Raw genomic sequence first — 21,190 nt, 5'->3', positions numbered from 1 at the left:
TCTTAATCAGAACTGTTCTTCAACTATAAACATAGTTTAAAATGGGCTTTATATTTTATACAACTATAAGAGATCATTAAGGTATCCTTGGAAAATTCTTAAGGATTTTTTGGATCATGCTTATTTTCATATTGCATAATAGGAGTTTTCCCCAAAACAAAACAAAAAGAATGCACATGCAAAACAGCACTTTTAAAGAAAAATAATATCAATTCAATGTGCAACAATTATGGAACCATCTCAAAAAATAAAGCAGAGAAAATAAAGTAATATTCTTTTACTTAGCTAAACTCTCCTACCCTTGAGCAAATGTACAGGTAACATAAATCCAGCACGGAAACCACCTAAGGATCTGGTATCACTTCATTACTTAGGCTGTCCCTCTGCAGGGGTAAAAATGGCGGAATTACTCCCCTAATAAGTCTTTAAAAACTGTTGTCATGCCCTGAGGAGGAAGAAAGTGAAGACATGTGATTTGTCCTTTATGTACAAAACTAGTTACTGGTTTGGAAAGAGCTAAACTGGAATGTCATCTCCTTTCTACAAACTTCCAAGATGAAACTATCCCAAAATGTATTACTCTACACATGATGTATCCTAAGGGTACATTGTATTTTCTCTACTGAACATGGTTAGGAGCAAGACTGCTACTTGTCCACAGGTATTTTAGGATAAAAGAGAGAAGTAACGAAGTAGAACATTTTAAACTGAAATTTCTTACTCTGGCTCGTTCCAAGCTTTTTATCTGTTCATGGAATGCCGCTGGGCTCTTCAAAGCTGTGAGAGGAAAAGAAATTGTTTCCTCAGTTTAAATAGTGGAGTTAATACTTCAGTCAAACATTACGGTATATCATGTTGATATTTCCTCTTAATCTTATTAGTTCATATTTACAGTTCCACTTATTTGTTTCTTTAGGAAATCTGCAAAATTTGAAACCCTAAACGTTACAGATTTAAAATGATGTTTTTAACAAGTGAGTATACTTTTAAAATAGAGTTGTATACATAATGACATACAAAATAAAAGGTCAGACTAGTTCCAATCCCTAGCTGGAGCAAACTTCCATCACGGAGAGAACTGGGTGATGATTCCTGGACAGGTCTTTTTGCTCTTAATAGCCACGTAAGCTACTGAGAAAAGCCCAAACGTTCTTGAGAGTGAACTCACTTTGAACATGAGGGCACACTGCACGCCATGTCCAACAGATCAGAGTTACCATTTACTGAGCGCCCATAATGTGCTCAGCCCTGTGCTCGGGAGTCAATCACAGTTACCCTGCCGTTCATCTTCACAACAGCCTTGCCAGGTGAATATCAGCAGCCCCAGTACAGGTGCAAGGCTCAGAGAGGTTAAATCAATTATATATTTTTTTTTAAATCTTCATTTTATTGAGATATATTCACATACCACGCAGTCATACAAAACAAACTGTACTTTCGATTGTTTACAGTACCATTACATAGTTGTACATTCATCACCTAAATCAATCCCTGACACCTTCATTAGCACACACACAAAAATAACAAGAATAATAATTAGAGTGAAAAAGAGCAATTGAAGTAAAAAAGAACACTGGGTACCTTTGTCTGTTTGTTTCCTTCCCCTATTTTTCTACTCATCCATCCATAAACTAGACAAAGTGGAGTGTGGTCCTTATGGCTTTCCCAATCCCATTGTCACCCCTCATAAGCTACATTTTTATACAACTGTCTTCGAGATTCATGGGTTCTGGGTTGTAGTTTGATAGTTTCAGATATCCACCATCAGCTACCCCAATTCTTTAGAACCTAAAAAGGGTTGTCCAAAGTGCGCGTAAGAGTGCCCACCAGAGTGACCTCTCGGCTCCTAAATCAATTATTGAAGTCATAAAGCTGGATGGTGGCTGAGGTGGGATTTAAATCTAGGATTCTGAATTTGAAAGGTTCATGCTTTTTCTACTATATCACAATGCAACTCACTCTAACAAAATAGCGATCTTTAATATGTTAATTGCTAGTACATTAAATATTCTAAAATCCTAGAGCGAGGGTAAGCAGAGTTTACCAAAACATCACCTACTCTAGTCTTTCTATCAATTTTCTTTGCTAAATCTTTTGTATTTGTGTCCACCACTTCCTGATAACACACTGCAATAATTACCACGGGGCAGTCAGATGAGGCAGATGGGACACAGATCTAGGCTTATTTGGGTTATTACCTCTACGACTTGACTAATTGGCTCTTGATCAGTATTATTTTCAGCTCTGGTTCTTGAAGCACTGTAAAGATTCCCAGGAGCCTAGCCCAAATCAGGTTTGGCTAGGGAAAAACTCCTAAAAGCTGACTAGAGCTGGCTCAACAGTGCTGACTTAAACATCATCATTTGATCCTGTTGTATTGGTTCTTAGACAGGAATGTGATGGTGGAGAAACATGGAAGATTATCAAGGCAGCTTTTGACTCTATCACAATGCTAGATTTAGAATATTTAGACAATGAATTAACAATCGCCCAGGCAATACGTTTCACTGGGGGTAAAAAAAAAGCTACTGTAAAGAAAAATCACTCTTCATCATAAACCAAGAAAAGGTATTATCAATGATTCAGAAGACAGTCTGCAAAGCATATACTCATTTTGTAATTTTTAGACAAAATCCAGATAAATAATACTAACGGCCTACACAAAACAACCACTCTTCCCCTCCAAACCACTAAAAGGAAAACAATTTGACAAATATCCTAAAATTAATCAACTCTCAGTACTCTCTTAAAGGAACAAAACTGAGGGCTACTCAGGAAATATCTGTATTTGGGAAAGAAAGACTTTATTAATTATAAATAGAATGTTTATCAGTCCTGTAACAGATACACTTCATTATATGGACCATACTATACCACCAAAGATAATTAATTTGAATTCAATAAGATAAAGCAGAACAATGTTTTGAATTAATTTTATCATATTTTTGCAAGTCTAATCTTGGAACCGTTACAAAAGAAGTTACTTCAATTTATTTTAAAACTAAACAAATGTTGATATTTGAAGTAAAACCTGATGTCAGCCTAATTAAAGAGCTTTAAGGGTATACTTTGTATAATTTTATAAAATTCAAGTTCATCTTTTAAGCTGCACCTATTTTTAAAAATGTATTCTTAATGATTCTCTTAGGTTGGCAATGCTGATGCCTAATTTTTTCTTATATATCAGTCTGGAAACTGTACATTGATTAAATGGGTACAAGCGAAAGGAGAGTGTGATAAAGGCTCTCCTTGGACACACCCATTTCTTGTATCAAGTTAGAGATGACAGTGATACTGCAAATCTTACGTGGCATGATGCCCTGGTCCACTAGTTGTTCTCTCGTCCTTCTTTGTTGCAGCCTCAGCTGGAGCACTGTAAAAAGGAAATAATCACTGTTGGAGTTTACAGGCAACTGTGGGATCCAACTCAAGAAACTCCAGAGAAGATACAATTAAGCTTTATTAAACATCTTTTATTTTATAATTGAACAGGAAGACTATTTACCTGACACTATCTAACTTGTAAAAAAAATTATTTTGTGATTCTGCCTCTCTGGTGAACTCTGAAATTTACTCAGCATATTTTTAACATAGTTAGTTAATAATCTTAATTTGGTGAATAAAGCTTTCTTTTTTAAGCACATTCAAATAGTAACCAGCAAGTAAACAAAAATAGTTGGCTTAAACTTTAAGGCTTGTTAATAAAGAAGTCTTATTCTTGGAAATAGAAATGTCAGATTTCTTGACATTCCTTAGTTGCTGTTTTTTTAAACAAGTTAATAACAAAAAAATACATTTTAAGGAAAGAATGACTTATTTGAAGGGACTTACTTCATCTGGAACAAATTTTAAAGAGCTTTAATGAAGTCTAACTGTATAATAAAAATTAAGCCTATGATACATTTCTAATGACCCCAAGGAAAATGTCTAAATTAAGAATTTGAAGTTTAATAACCCTGGCATAAGCGTAACACATCCCACTCTACAAGTTCTAAGAAAGTAACAAATCATTTGACACCAACTCATTTTATTAAAAGAGAAAAATACCAGAACTGATAGACAATGAGGTATACATCATGAAATGTAGAAATCTGCTGTGCCAAATTTGATCAATATTAACTTTTTTCCTATGTTCTCAAGCAGATTTTTTGTTCTTCCTTTCATACTGTCTATATATTTTTCTCTGGAAAATGAGCCTGTTTCATAAAAGATGAAAAAATGAAGTAACTTTGAAAAATATTTTTTTATTTACCTTACATTTAATTTTGAATTTCCAGTTTGATTTTGTTTCTAACCACGGATAAAAACCAAAGCTAGGGTTATTGGGATCTACTTAAGGGTTGTTAATATTCTAAAAAAAAAAAAAAAAAAGTTACCTATGTATATTTCTTAATGCTCCAATGCTAGGTGGAGAAGGAAGTCAGAGAATTTTCTGATAAGGGGGTGATGGCTGGAAGAAGAGGCTGGTTGGGACCAGTCTCTTACTCAGCCTCAAATGCAGTGCACATGACATCTTTTATTTGCAATAAAACCCTGCGACATGAAGTTACAGTGACCATGGCTGAGAGTCTCATTTTTTTTTGCTTGGCTGTGTGCTGAGAGCAGAGCACAGCAGAGCACAATCTTAGATATACTTCAAAAGGGTCTAAACTATAAAATGGCTTTTATATGTATTCTTTTATTCACTGCTAGATATGAATGACATTCTTCATTAACACAGAAATAAGTTTTTTGTTTGTTTTTTGTTCTTGGCTTCTTTTGGGAGCCATAGGGTCACAAAGCTTCACTGACACCTCATTTAGGACAGAAGCAAGTGACATCAGATTCTGTTGCACAAAAGAAAAATATAACTAGTTGTAAAAAATATAGGCACGTTTGTCACATTAAAATGTTTTGTGATATTTTGAATCAATTGTGCTGTAACACAAAGATATTTTCCCTGATAATTCATGGTTTATTGGGGCTAGTATGTTCCCACTATACTGTACTAGGAACAAAAATAACAAAGGAGATGACCTGTGGATCTGATAACACCCAAATGCCTGCATACTCTAACATTCTCTTATGAATGCTAAAGTCAAGGCGTGTTGGAATTTAAGGTGGTCTTTAAATTAAAGAGGTAGAATCCCAAACAAAGGAATACTGAGAGGAGAAAAGGGTTAGAACAAATCTCCGGTTCAAAGGCTGACATTTCTGGAACATAATGTCTACGTATGTTGGAGAATCTCTAGCAGTAGCTTCTTTCCTTTTTCCCAAGGGAGCCCTTAAAGAAAGGAGTTAAAAAAGAAAGGGTAATGAAAACATCAAGAGCCCCTTTCGTTTTAAAACCAACCAACCAACAAAAAGCACTATACTTTTAAGGCAAATGTATTAAACACAGTATGTATTTTTTGGACAATGGCATATTTAAATGATGTATACATTTGCAAAAATTTGATTTGCAAGCCAACACTAATGAATGAGAGCTTGCCAGTCCTATAAGTGTCTCCTGACCATCCACTGGTCATTTCATGAATTATGACAGCAGCCTTGTTACCTATAGCATCTTGAACAAGAAATCACACTTTCATGCTCAAGATTCCTGCTCTGACAAGAGTAACACACAAATGGATGTATGTGACCACTCACCAATTTTCAAAGCAAAACAAGAACCAAACACAACCTATTATCCATCCAATCTTCTAAATGGCAAAACAAAAAACCCTCCATATGTCATACTGCTAGAAGGTAGGAGAATAATGTTCCCAATCAAGGCTCTCATGACTGCCTGGATAATTTTCCCAAGAAGCAAGAATATCACACTATGAGTATTTCTCAAAGCACTGTGACCATCAGCCTTCTCCAGGCATGTTCATTTATTTAGGGAATATCTAGCTGGTGACTATTAGGGGCTGCATGCAAAGTGCTGTGTGGGATTCAAACATGGGAAAGAGCAACAGCAGCTGTGAGTAGAAGTTCTGTTTTTAAGCAAAGACATTAGGAAGGACATGAATGGAAGAGCTGGAAGATGTGCAAGTAACTAATCATGTTGTTAAATCTGTTGGTTACCCAGCCTGACTTAGTGTTCACCTGCATGAACTGGTAGACAATATTGGATGTATTATATTGAATATGAACACAAGGCCCTAATAAAGAGACTCAGGTGCAATGCCACCTTCAGTCTGTGTTAAAACACAATTACAGTATTCATTCATATCAAATACAACCAGTCACTTGCAAATTTGACAAAGGCTCTTCTGAGAACAACTCCCAGTTATAAAAAGTACTGACCAAATAAGTACAGGCTCATAATTTTAGAAAGTAGCAAACTTCTTTCAGTACCTCCCACTCATCAAATTAACACATGATAAAGTTATCATAACAGATATTTACATCTTAAAAGACAATATCCAGGGCCAGGAAGAATAATCCACACAGCTTAGCTGTCATGCAACATTGGAAAACTGGAGTTGGGCAGAATTTGGCAGTGTTTATCGAGGATTGTGAAGGAATTAAGAGACCCTGAAAATAGAGGACCAAGTCTTTTAATGATCAGAAAAGCATTCATGGTTGTGGGAGCAAGATGCCTTATCAAGTTTCTCTGAGACCTTTATGAATTAAGCCTGGAGACTATCTCACTCCCTCTGTAGCCTCCTCGCACGCCCCAGGTTTGCTCACTTCTGTGTGGAGCCAGAGAAGGCCCAGATCACTACCACTACTGGGACTGTTGCCTAGTTGTAGCTCTCAAGACAAAGGAATAAACTGGTATATCTCTGGAGAACCTGACACATTCTGGATGTGATGTGATGTGATGACAAGACCGCCTTTCTGTAGCCACAAACTGAAGACTAGATGCTGGTCCAGCACTGCTTCCATGTGGCGGCGCAGGTGGTGGGTACTGCTGCCTAAGCAACCAGAAAACAGAACCTGACTGCATTTTCTCCTCAGATGGTGGCTAACCGAGTTGGTGGACTGTGCTACTTGGCTGAGGTCACGGCCTCTAACCTATTAATAAATTGGCTAAAATTTAGTATCTTCCATAGCACAGCCATCTTGCAAGTAAATGCATGCAAGAAAGAAATATATGTAAATCTATGGAATTCTGGCAAAGCAGTTCTAAAACTCTTGAGTGGCCACTCCTCTTAGAAAACAAAGGAACCTAAATAGGTAATGGAGTGAAACAGAATTCATATCAAAATTGCTTGAACGGTTTTAAAGAATGGCTTTCTCTTTGAAACATGTAGAAACTACAATAATCAAGCACACGGCCCTAAGAAGTTCTTAAGTGTAAAATGGTTGGGTTTAATCCTGTTTGATTTCCTCAAAAAAAAGGAGGAGGGGGCAGATATAAATAAGTATATCTCATTATACAGCTAGAATTAATTTTTTTGTGCAAAAACATATACCACATGTTAAGAATTCTGTAACAGCTGTGTATCTGCAAATGACAAAATTCACAAGACACGAGCAAAGGAGCCCCATCAATGGAGGGAGAGGAGTGAGGTTGCAGAGCTATCTGCTCACTGCCTGTATCACATCTTTCTTCACCAGCCTGAGTCCAAGGCTATCTTTTTATTAAAAACAAAACAACTTTTCACCCCATAAGAGTGATTGGTATATGTCCATTACATAAAATAAGGAAATATAACAAAACAAGAGGAGGAAACTACAAAAGAAAGTCACCAATGATGTCACCACTCAGAGACACCTGCAGTTCCCATACTGGCACATTTCCTGTCTTTCCTAAGCAAGATTTTTATTCTCTGCTACTCCAGAGCAACAACGGCAACATTCTTAATATTTAAAGGGCTACATAAAATATTCTGTTGGGTGGATGTGCCATAGGTTACTAAATAGCCCCCTACTGTTTGTCATTTAAATTGTTTCCATTTTTCAACTGTAAATAATGCTGTGGTGGAATTTTTTGTGCATAAAGTTCATTCTTTCTTTCTAGTTATTTTCTTAATTTAAATTCCTGACCTCTACATGGTCTACAACCAAAACCATAAAGTAATAAGACTAACTTCTTTGTGTGCAAACATCATTTTTGAAATTATAGATGTGTGAGAATACGGATAAAGACCAGTTTATATCCATTTCTTTTAGATAAAAGTTTTAATTAATTATTGAATCTTTCCAAGATGATGTCCTTTATTATATCTTATGGCTAACAGTCATGGTTTCCTATTACATGTCAACAAAGCAAAGAGAAAAATATGTATTTCTAAAAAAAATTTACATTAAAAATGCTTACTAATTATAACAAATAACAACTATATTATGTTGATATTTTTGAATCTGCTGTATTGTTACATAAAAAAAGGAAAATTCAATTTTAACTATGATCCCCCAAAAAGAAAGGCACTTATATATTATAAGCTGGAAACCTCATTCTTAGCACCACAAATAGTTTAGATTTTAAAAGTATCTTCTTTTAGTTTCTTTCTCCTGCTTTTTAAATGGTGTAAAGTGCTTTTAGAACAGAATTTTAATATTAGTTTGCAATATTAAAAAATACTTAAAATACAATAAAACTTTCTTCACAACACTTATACCTACCTCACTTCAAAATATTCAGCTATTTTTTTAACCAAGATATGTCTTGTTCTCTATTGTTTCTGTAATTAGGATATTTTAAATGTTTTCTTAATATGACCTAAAGTGCTTTTTCACTCTAAAGAAAAGAAAATGCATTATGCAGCATTTTAATAACATACAGAAGTTTAGCATGAGTTGAACAAGCCAAAAACAAAGCACAGCTTCTGGCTCAGAAGGGTTGCTAGGGGATAGCTGAAGGCTGTACATTTCAAAAACAAGTAAGAAATGTCACTTCCTGGGAAACAGGATGGCAGGCAGCCATGGTCTCAGAAATTCTTTATAACTAGTTAGATTTCAGTTATGTGGTCTCAGGGAGGTGGCTGGAGGAGGGCAGTGGAGATGAGAAGCTGTTTGCAGGTTAGTGAGAGGATCCAAAGTATATTATTCGATCACAGGGTAATGGATAGAATAAACTGCAGACTCAGAGGTGAAAAAACCGGGGCAGTCAAGCAAGGCTGGGAAAACCAGTGGCAAAAACAAAGAGGACTATCTAAAGAACATTCTAGAATACTAGGCAAAAAACAGATACTGGTTTCAGTTTTATTTTTTCAAACAGACGTTTGAGTAGTTAAGACAAGAGAATGAAGTGGTTGGACTTCGGCAAAAATTTATTAAGCACTGTTCAAATAGGATTAAATGGGTGCCAGATCCTATAAAAACAAGACAATTTATAAAAGCCAACATCCTCATATTGTTCTTTGAGCTTCGATACAGGAGGAACACCTTAAAACAATTAAGTTTGAGGGCCCCACTCAATTCTGGTTTCAGTGTTTATCAAGAAGCATTTTAGTGGTAAAGTTTAGAATTGCATTTGTTTGATCAGGTATGGGCAAACCACATCTTGAGAAAATTTATATCGCCAGATCAAAAAACTGATGAACTCTTACTATTTCTTAAAAAGGCGGTGGTGGTTGCTATTATTATTACTTTAGATACTTGGTGAAGACAACCAAATTTTTAAAAAAAGATAAAATGATAAGGATTTTTAAAATTTAATTTCACAAAGGTTCACATATTTATAGTTCTTTGTTGTGGACTATTTAGTTTACAGTCAAAGGCTGCGAAGTTCCTTCCTGAAGAGTTTCCTTCTGAGCCTGGGGCTCAGAAACAGACCACTATATGTAGCACTAACAACTTCATTAAAAAAAATTCATCATTTTATAATAAAATTTGCTGTTTATTTGTTAAAATAAAAGTGGCACATACACATAATAAAAAGGTATTAAAAAAGAAAAGTCAATTCTTCTCACCCTAGATATACAGTCCTTCTTTCCAAAGTTTCTCATGGCTCCAAAAAATGTTTTGTGCATATTCCAGCAATGTTATGTATAAAATATGCAAAGGAAATACCTGGGGTAGGATCATACTACTTATGTAGCTTGCAAATGGCTTTTTAAAAATAACATAAAATCTAGCTCTTTCTTAATGGCTATATTGTATTCCACAATATGCTTTATCAATATACATTTAAGTGTAGAATTTTTGCTATTGTAAACAAATACTGCAATGAATAACCTCACTCTTTATTTTGGCATGCTTTGATGATATATCTATAGATTAAATTCCTAATAATAGAATATGCATTTAAAATATTGATAGGGCCACTTTGCCATCCCAAAGGTTGCACCAATCTATATTCCCACTTAGAAAGTAAGAGACTCATACAACCTACCACAGAATGTGCATCATCATATTTTAAGGTAACTTTAAATTCAGAAACAAAGTTTACCTCTTCTTAGAGAATAGGTACTGTCAATATTATACCAAAATAATAGTGTAACTTGGTATAACTAATAAGCAGCCAGGGACCAAAAGATACCAAATGTATTAGTGGAGTGATAGGGCAGTTTTTGACCAAATGGGGAAACATTTACAGTGATTGTCAGAAACTCAGGTTAAGTTTTTTCTTGCAAACCATGAATGTTTATAAATTATAATTTATTCTGATGTTTCAGGGTAGAAGCCTTGAGCATGGGACTTCTCAATTTTTCCTTTAGCTCCAACACAGCTGAGAGATGTAATGGACAGATCCAAGATATATTTACAATGAAAACAACTGGACTTGGGGAGGGATTGGATGTTGGGTTTGAAAGAGAGATAACAAAGATGGACAAAGGGTTTTTGGCTTAAGCACCTAGGTAGACCATTTACTGAGATAAAGAATACATGTTGGCCATTACAGGGATCAGTCTTGGACATGTTTGGATTGGAAGCTGAAATGTCAAAGTGCAAATTGGCTCTATGGGTCCATATTTCAGAAAGACATCACTTATGTCCTATATGAAGCCATGGGAGTTTGCTGAGGTAGAGTAATTAGATGGAGAAGGCAAGGAAAGCAAACAAACGAACAAAAAAATCAAAATGCCCAGGGCTGAGCTCTTAGGAAAGCCAACAATTAAAAACTCATTTATAGATTAGATAAGGGATGAAGAGCCAATAAAGGAAGTCAGAGGAAAGCTGCCCAGGAAGTAGAAGGAGCCTGGAGGGTGTGCCTGAGAGTGTTTGTAGAAGGGAGGACATGATCAACTGGATCAAATGCTACTGTTTTAATACAGGGAGGGGCTACTTTCGTGGAGTAATGGGTGGAAGTCATACTGAAGAAGGTTAAGGTGTAAAGGAGAAGCAGAAGAGTGAATGCAGTTAACAGAAGCAGTGTTTTCAACATGTTGCCCATGAAGAAGGGCAGGAAAGCAGAGGAAAGTTTGAAAGATGTGGAACTTTAAGTCGGAAAATACTGGAGCATGTTTATAACTGATGGAGCATGAGTAGAGAGAAAAGAAGGGAAAAACTGAAGTGAGGAAGGAGAAAGGGGAGGAAAAAAGAAAGAATGAGAATGAACGAATATGAATGTAAGAATGAACACAAGGGTAAGAGACGCAGGTACTGGGAAGGCAGTGAGTCAGAGGACACAAGGACATACATTGATAAGAGACACTTCTCTGTTATGACAGGAGAGTAATGAAGATGGCTATAGCTGCAGGTAGGTTTATAGATATGGTCTGGATGTCCATTTTCTCAGATGGTGGCTTTTATTTTCTCAGAGAAGTAGGAAGCAAGGTCATCTGTTGAAAATGATAGGAATGAAGGGAAAGTTAGTTTTGAGAGTCAAGGCAGTTTGAAATAATCACTGTTTGTGGTAAGAGTTACATGAAAAGACAAACAGTTATATATTACCGAAATGCTCCAACTAATAATGCCAAGAGCTAGAGGAGAGAAGTCAGTCAGGAAACTGTTTAGCAAGTCATTCACTGGCTCTGAACTATGTCATTTTTATCACAGAAAAAGACCACAAGATACAAAAGTAGAACTTTTAGCAGTTCTTTCTAAAGCTCATTATATAAAATTATAGTGAAGAACAGCTAGCAGAACAAAAGACTTTAAGATACTAATTTCTCAGTAATCATTTCTTACCTCTTACCCACCCACAGCTAGCCCTCTCGCAGCACATAATTCCATTAACCATTAATAGTGACTTCATCTTTGATGATCTGATAACTACAAGAATAGCTATATTACATATTCCCTGTCACAATGAAATTCTACGTATTTGCTTTTGCTTATTTCTTCCACTAGACCTCATGCTTATACTTCTAGAACCTCCCACAATGCTTAGCACATTTGTTTTTTTTTTAAATCTTACATGGTATACTTAAGAGAATATAAATGTAATACTAATGTCAAATTTAAGAATAAATGATCAAAAGGATTTTCGATGGAAAAGGATTATCATGGGGCAAAACTAACACAGTTTCCCTTCATTGTGTGAATTCAGGGTTGAGGTTATTTTTGAGTTGGTCTTTGTAGTAGGAAAAGACGACAAAATTCAATGTCATTTTGAAGGGTAAAAGAAGACTAAAAAGGAAAGGCTAAGGGCACAGGAGGGAAGAAAACCATGAAAAAATGGTAGATAATAATATCTTTTCAGCTCCACTTACAATTCATGTCACATTAAAGAAGAGACAAAGCACTTAAATATTCTTATAGATGATCACAAGTAGTAACCAAACATCAGAGACTTTTATTTGTCAATTATAAAATAAGATCTTCTTAAAGTGATTTTTAAAAAGTGGAATGCAAAAAGGCCAAAAGTAAGATGGCATTTGGTTTGTCCTATAAGAACCATGCTATCTGTATTCATTTAACAAACTTTCATCACTACTTCCTGTCTGAAACAAAAGCAGAATCACAAAGTATGCAATAAATCTAAACCTCAGACACCAGGAAGAGTAAATAGCATTTGATCAGGAATTTTTATTAGTATGACTATTTTCAGTTTAAAAAAAGGAGAGACAATAACAAATTAACTGAAAAAATGGCACAAATTAGTGTTTGATACAAAATGAGGCTTTAGACCAACTAACTAATTAGGAAATACTGCTTTCCATTTCAATATAAGAAAATCTACTGCATCCTTATTAAGTACACTGGGGTTGGGAGAGTACTGGGAAGAGGCAGGTGGTTCAAAATGCGGACTTCTACATGACTGTCTTTTGCCTGTAAGGAGGTCATAATCTAGAATGCAGCATTTACCCTCTTTTAGGAATTAAAGAGCAAAAATGAAGAAAAAAATGAATTGGTAACAGAATTATCATTATTCTAGGTCAACACACTGAGGTTTCCTGCATTAATCTGCAGCATGAGGTCAGGAAGACAATGTTTTCATCACTCCGCTTTGGAAATTTACAGGAGCTTTGATGACTCTGTGGTTGGCTGCTGCTTCTGTTACCATGGAAACAGACTGCTAAAAATGGGGCATGTGTCTTTAAACTGATCATACCTTCACGCAAATTCCCTTCTCCTTTTTGTCAAAAGTTGGAATGAATTTAAAGTATTCTCCTCTTGGTGTGGCAATATGATGTCAAGCCAGGGGGCCTAGTACAGATGGGCAGGGATAACATTAGCCCACGGCAGACACACAGAAAGACCTCTTACATATATGCACTTAAAAAAAATCTCATTTGGTTAAAAAGTACTGGAAATAAAGTGCACAGTGGAATAAACGGATATGTAACACAAATAGCAAGGCACTTCAATAGCAAAACTAATCCAGTCAACCGCCCGAGCATCAACACTGCAGAAAGGTTAATAAAATATTTGATTTACCTTCTCAAGCAATCCTTAATTTGTAGGTCCATGTTAGTTCTATGTCTGAACTTCCAGGTTTCTTATTCCATATGGTTCAGAAAGTTTATTTTTTTTATATTTGTAGCAATCAGAAATTTCCCATTCTACTACTACATTAGAATTTCAGGATGCAGCTAAAATTAGAGGTGCTTATGGGCTAATCCCTCATAGAATGGGAAATGTAAGTTGTATGTAAGATTTTGAAATGTCTTAATGTAAATTCCTAAGGCAGTCTCTCTGAGTAAAAGAACAATTAGCAATGAAAAGGAAAACAGTGAAATATTGTTTACCTCCTATTCTTCCCAGAATAGTAAGCACACGCCACTCTCTGGAGGTCACTTGATCCAGGCCAATATCTTGATTTTTCTTCCCATTTTGTAGATTCGAGAATGGGATGGAAGTATATGTACATATACAAATATATACACCTACATGTATATACATAATATATATATACACACACACACTCATACGTACATATATAACACACATGCAGATGCAATTTGCCCACCCAAACATAAAGACCACTGAGAATGATCACAACTTGTATGCTATCCTAATATCATAGCAGTAGTGCATTATGATTTGGAAGGCACTGTGCCAAGCAGTCATGACAGCCTGGAGGATCACGCCATCATCCCTTACCACATACAACAGCAAATCATTCTTCAGTTATTACAAGGGCATATTTTATAAAAGTAGTACATGTGGAAAGATTCTGATGTTTGGATGCTTTCAGCATTTAGTCTCCAGGACAGTCTACTAGCCCGATATGACCACTGTTTCCATTCACATAAACAAGAAAATGTGCAACTTGAGCAGATGAACATGCATGCCAGAACTCACCGCTTCTGTAATTCTCTAGATGAGAAATGTATTCATATTCATATTAGCCAACAGGCAGAGACTGGATGCTCACATTTCCTTAGAAATTTAATTCAGCTGGAAAATCACCAGCCTCTTGTGTATTCACCAGCTTTGAAAGCCTTGAAATTGGTTTTACTTTGCCCCAAAGATAGATAAGGAGAACCAACAGGAATTTTTTCCCTTTAACATTTACCGAGGGCTTACTCTATGTCAGGCATCATTATGAGAGCTTTACATGTATCACCTCATTTAATCTTCACATCAACCCTGTGAGGTGGGTACCAGTATTTATTTTTATATAGAAAGTAAGCAGTTATCCAAGATCACACAGCTAGTGAAAGGCAGAGCTAGAATTAACAAGGTAAACTGGGTGGTGTTTCTGTAGGATTTTTTCTTAAAAGCAACAACAACAAAAAACCTTAGCACACAAAAAGAAATATTTCCTGATATTCTATTAAAAGCTTGGCCACCATACCAAATAACCTCAGCAATCTTTTTGATCACATTGCCTCTATCTTACAAGAAATCCTATACATTCTAATTCCAATAGAAGAGTTATATACATCAAGAAGACACAAAGAAATTTTAAGATTATCCTTTTTGCCTTTCTGAAGCCTGTTTAAAAAAATCCCAATAAAACTTATCACTGGAAAGTATTTGGAAACCCAATGAAGACTTTCAATACAAATTAGTGTGATATCATAAAAGCATGTCATTTATTATTGCTGTGATACTGATATTACAAAATAGTAGTCAGTGCCCATCCCAATGGCACTTACAAACTTTAAAATGGTTTCAAATGGTAATTTTGATGTAACTTTTTTCCTTGAGATGATGGAATTGAGATAACCATGGCAACCACGCGAGACTTCCTGATTATTCCACCCCAGGAAATCTCTCCCTCCTTTGAAATCTCATAACACATTTACAGAATGAGAAGCACATGCCCTGGGTATGAGCTGTGAGCACGGAAGTGAACGAAACAGACAAAGCCCCTGCCCTAATGGAGCCTATGGTCTACGAGGGGAGACGACCATATTTATTTTTTATTTATTTTTTATTATTTATTTATTATAACCATATTTATTTTTTATTATTTAATAAAATAATTGTCGTAAGTGGTACAAAGAATAAAAGGAGCTAATGTAGTTTGAGGAGGGGGCAGTGGGATACCCCCTGAACTGAAGTTGAAAGGATGAACTGTAGTCACCCAGGCCAATGGAGTGAGGTGGGGTGGGGCATTCTGAGAGAGAACAGAGATCGGGGTAGAGAGAAGTACAAGAAGGGCAGGGCCTTTAACCCCATGGATTTTGGATTTTATTCCCAAGTACAATGAAAACCCACTGCAGGGTGTAAAGCATGACATAATTAGATTATATTTTAAAATGATCACCCTTGAGATTAATGGAGGATGATGGAAGAAGGGGCCTAGAGTTGGGTGAGGAGGGATCGGCTAGAAGAGTAAAGAGACTGAAGGGGAAGCTGGTCAAGAGTGGCAGTCATGGTGATAGAGTGCTGTGGAGAAGTGAAACATTTTTGAAGTAGAATTGACAGATTTGGTGACACACTGTAAGTGGAGAGGAGGTCAAGGACAATGTCAAAGATCAGTCCCATTCAAGTTTCTGGCATGAGCCACTAGGGGAGCATAAGTGCCATTTACTGATGTAAAACCTCAGAGAAATATGCTCCATGGGAAGACTGAGAGGCCCAATGGAGCCCTCAGAGAGGTAGATGGCTACCCAGGTCTGTAATCCTCACTCATTTGGACCGTATCATAAATGGTTTTCTTCTTTGTTTTTTCTTTTACATGCTTTTTGTTCTTTTTCTAAGCACCTGAATTATCATTTAATTTCTTGTTGTTTAGACTGTGGCTCCATGAACACAGTGGCTTAGAGAGGTTTACAACATCTGGCATGGTACTATGTAGAAGCACTCAGTTGACTGCTAAGAAATGATGTTTAATAAAAAATTATACAATTTCATCTCCAAAGTAGCATGCATCCATTCTTCAAAAACATTAAATCACGTCTGGGAAGAGGGACCTTTCACTTTTTCCTTCATACCTATATGTAATTTATTTAAAAATATATATTAATTTAGTAACACATAACTTATACAATATCCTTGATTCTGTTTAATGTTGGCAGCAAAGAAAGAAACTCCCAGAGAAATAAAAATAGATGTTGCAAAATTAATGTACTTTACTTACGGAAGGCTTTCTGCACTTTTTATATCAATTGCCTATTTATTGTTGGTTTCTGCCACTATCTTTAATAAATCCTAGTCGAATCAGCAACAGAATCAAAATTCCACTATCATGTTTTGTTAATTTGTTACAATTTTAAAGATGATTAAGAAGCTGCAAATCAGAAAAGGAAGAGCAGCCAGAAGTGGTAGATGACAAAAATAAAAAACAGTAAATAAAAATTCTGGTGATGTAGTAATCATCTAGGGATCGTTCTATGCTTGGGTAAACAGTCCCATACATTTCAACAGTCCCCAAAAGAACCAATGCATTATATTCTGGGTTAGACATTAGTTTATAATTCAATTATAAATTACGTCTGAAGACAGTAGTTCAAATTCTTATATTCTGTTCAAGAAGGCAGGGATGGGTAAAATACTTTTAAAATAATTGTTGTTTAATGATAATGTTACTATGGGATGCAGGACATGGTGGTAAGGTACGAAAATGAACCAAACAATGATTCTATCTCCTAGGGACATTACAGTCTCACAGTGAAGACAGTACGGCTATATATCACAATGGCACAAGGTGAAATGGGATAAACGCCATAATAGGATGCAGATAAAGTTACTGAGAATATACAGGAGGGAAGAAATTAATTTTGGCTGATGGGATCAAGTGACTTTCTTACGTAATGGTGCAGAAATTGGGTTTAAATAGACTGGACCTGTGAAGATGGGGTGAGTAAAGGCACGGAGGAAGAAAGTATTAGAGCTGTGCTGTCCAGTAGAATTTTCTGCAATGATGGAAATGTTCTATAATCTGCACAGTTCAATAAAGTAGCAACTACCCATATATGGCAACTGAGTACTTGAAATGTGGCTAATGTGACTAAGGAACTGCATTTTAAATTTTATTTCAACTGTTGTAAATTTAAACAACCAACCAAAGGTAGCTAGTGGCTACCAAAATGGACAGTGCAGGTAGTATGTATGAAGTGATTCCCATCATTTTTAAGAGTTTTGTGGCTGGTGAAGGTACTTATTTAATCTATTTTCCCCAGGTTAGATTATTCAGAATATCTCAGAGAAATGTTCATTTTCTTCTAAAATAAACCTACTCTGGACATGTCCGTGTTTACCATAGTAACCTACTCCACTGTTTACTATGCAATCTACCACAACCTTTCACATATTTAGTCAACTGTAACTAACCAATATATGGCAGAATTGGGAATGCGGTCCCCAATTCTATAACTCCCCCCCCCCCACACACCCATACCCACCTATGATTGAGCTACACAATGAAAGGAGCCCAGATCCCAGATCACTTCTTGGAAGACAGCTGCCCAGGAAAAGCCGCCCAACCCATACTGGACTGTGTTGTTAGCAAGAAATACAGTTTACTTATGCTCAGCTATTGAGCTTTGGGGTTGTTAGAGCAGTTAGTTTTAGTCAAAGTAATTAAAACATAATTGACTTTTCTTTCTGTGGTATCTTATTTTCACCAATAGGGAGCTCTTTATATTAAACATAAATTGTTCCTCTTTGAACCATTTTGCCTTTGATAAATATGGAATATGGCTAGGTAGTAGCATTGGCATGATTCACGTATCTCAATAATGATTCAAATTAAACCTCTTCTCTGAATTAAATTATCTAAATTTATTTGATTTTTCCTCAAAATTCTTAATTATCAAGTCTTCAGTTGTCAAATCAGAATGGTTTCTAATATCCTTCTTGAGTAGCAGAACTGAAAATTAAATTTAAATCTCTTTCACATTGAGATAATTAGAAAATGTTCTCAGCTTTTGTGTACAAGCCAGAAGGTGATATTCCCTACTGCTGCTTTGATAAAAGAAAATGAGTTTAGGAAAATTCCCTATCTTGAATCTGATCAGAAGAATTCATGACATTTATTACTACTGTCACCTGAAGCAGAATATAACTAAATTATCTAACTACATATATTGGTTGATATTTATCAAAAAGTTGATATAAGCCTTAACAAAACTGTGAGATGATATGCTTTATTATCCAAACAGTTTTCTGGTATGTGATGACACTGTTTATAAGGGGTTTATACTTAGAACATTTTTCCCCTTTTAAATTTCCAATAGGTATTACTAAATGTTTTTGTTAAGGTATCATTTAAACTCTCGAAACCTACAATTATTTTTGCCTACAAGGTCTGCCCCCCCCCACCCCAATAGTTTTCAGCAAAATAGCACTGTCAACAATAATGGGAATTCCAAAATATCCCAATATAAGCAAGAAGTAAAGCAACCACTTGAGAAGCAGAGTGGACTTCTAATCTCTGACAGTGGACACATGTCAGCAACACCAAAGATACCAGGTTTGTGTTTATGTAATAAGAATTAAACTGCCCAGAATTTATCCTTCATTATCTGGAAACTAATGATTCAGATACTGAAAAAAAAAAAAAAAAAAAAAAAAAATCCAGAGGTTGCTCTTTAAGACAAACATAAAAAAATAACTCTGCCAAAAACGAATGGAAAATCGAACACTGTTAATGTGAAATATAGTATTTTAAATTAATGTCCTATGACACATGAAGCATAAACTATTAGCAATAGTCATTCATGTGTCTCATTTGACAAAGCAGCGAGGATCTAAGTTTCTAAGGAGTTTTAGAAATATGTCAAAGGTGTCTACAGAACTGCTGCCATATCAGTCGATTTTCATATATCAAATACAATTGACTTATGACCCAAATATGGATGGAACTCATTGGTAGCTTGTCCCTGTGTTCAGAGTTTGATGATCTGACCATCGAGTTTGAGTTCACCTGCAGGCGGTAACTGACATACTGAGTTGTAGGAGTTCAATTTTAAACACGGAACCAAGTTATTTTCATACTATTATTGCAAATAAAAAAGTGGTTGTTGACAACATTTATTTCTTCATTCTAATTAAACCCAGATCTAATCTTTTAGTATCATTAAACTTTTCCATAACAGATCACCCTTGATGTCTACATTTTCTTTTTTAAACTGCAAGCCTATCTACAGCAGAAAATGAGTAGAAATAGAGTCTTGTTAAGATATAAAGCAAATTCCAGTTCAAAGAAACTGTGGTGCAATAGATGAATTTTATTATCCAATCACTTCTGTAGAGTGTTTTGAAATATGAAATTCTCTCCCCTACCTCTTCACAGCTATCAATTTATACCACAATGTACAAAATACTTTTCTATTTTATAAATGCAGGATTTAACATTAAAATTTTAAATAGAAAGGGAAAATAACAAAGGGTTAAAAAAAAACAAGGAGGATGAGAAACTGGCATTAAAACAGGCATCACATAAAAACACTATGTAGTAGTTATTATTTATCCTCATTGTATACATGAGGAAATTAAGGTTCAGAGCAGTGAACTAGTCCTGGGTCACAAAGAAAGTAAATGGTGCAGCTGAGATTTGAATCCAAGTACGTCTATCTAACTGCGGAGTCCACGCTCATCTGACATCCTGTTGCACATGTATGAACCGAAAGCATGGTTGGAATTGTTAGGGAAAGAATCTGTACATTAAGCAACCATTTCAACTCTAGTCTGCTGTTCCTGTCGACAAGTCTCCTCCTTGGTTTTTATATTTTTAATCCTTGCTTTATATGATTATCATACTCCGCTACTGTGACATCTTTTTATTTTTCCTATTCCATTTTCTAGTATTTTGCCAATTTTTCAAGTAGTACAAACACTGTTTTAAATACATGGCATTAATAGGAGCTTAACATTTGAATTTGACTTAAATGATGGATAGATAATTTTAAATTAATGATTTAAAAAAATTTAAGTTCCTCTCAATGAGCTCTCTTTATACCTCCAACTTTCCAGAAATGTGTCCTAAAAATTCCACTGGTATTGATTTTATAAGACATTTACAAAAGGCTTGCTGTGCACAAGCAGAGGCAACTCCATTGTTTGGCTCCTAGCAACAGCTATTTATACTTCATTGTGTGTCATTTGTTTCCATCTAGGTGTTTTTTCTACCCATACCCCAAAGTATTTTAACTCTAGTTAAGTCAAATTATTGTTTCTTGTTATTCTCTTTTAAATCTGTAACAATCTATCATCACATTCTCCTATTCCAAATATCTAAGGTTAAAAGAGGAGGGATATCTTTCTGGAAGAAGATTTACTCAGGTGGATAACTCTACATTTACTGCCTGGATCTCTATGAGAAGAGAAGGGGCGTGTGGAGAGGTGAGGGGGTGGCCGATGGCAGAAGCTGAAAGCAGATAAAAGCAAAAAGTTAATATGTGGTTTTATTCTCCCCAAAGGGGACTAGAAAATCAGTTTCCAAATAAGCAAGCACTGGAGGAGGGGAGGGGGTGTTGGTGGTGATCGTCCTGTCTTAAATTTAGGAAAAACTTATTCTCTGTACCTCCTGGCCCTTACCTCCGCTGCCAAA

At 35.6% G+C, this 21,190-nt stretch overlaps 1 protein-coding gene across 7 annotated transcripts in view; it reads right to left on the bottom strand.

Moving 5' to 3' along the window:
• MRTFB (myocardin related transcription factor B) overlaps positions 1-21,190 on the bottom strand; it is a 241,182-nt gene that overhangs the window by 40,650 nt on the left and 179,342 nt on the right. For 6 of the 7 annotated variants that reach the window (XR_005213507.1, XM_037813867.1, XM_037813868.1 and 3 more), the window contains 2 exons: positions 3,308-3,373; positions 722-777 (listed from right to left, as the gene is read on the bottom strand). Coding sequence is in view for 6 of the 7 variants with exons in the window: in XM_037813867.1 (XP_037669795.1) it covers positions 722-777; positions 3,308-3,373 (122 nt within the window). In the remaining variant the exon portion in view is untranslated. Of the gene's footprint in view, positions 1-721; positions 778-3,307; positions 3,374-11,497; positions 11,849-21,190 lie in introns of those variants that run through there. The other variant, XM_037813871.1, reaches the window with a different exon arrangement.

Source organism: Choloepus didactylus, chromosome 21 (assembly GCF_015220235.1).
Source record: "Choloepus didactylus isolate mChoDid1 chromosome 21, mChoDid1.pri, whole genome shotgun sequence".
Lineage (NCBI taxonomy): Eukaryota > Metazoa > Chordata > Mammalia > Pilosa > Megalonychidae > Choloepus > Choloepus didactylus.
The sequence above is the reverse complement of the archived record's forward strand: the minus strand, read 5'-3'. Positions and strand labels throughout refer to the sequence as shown.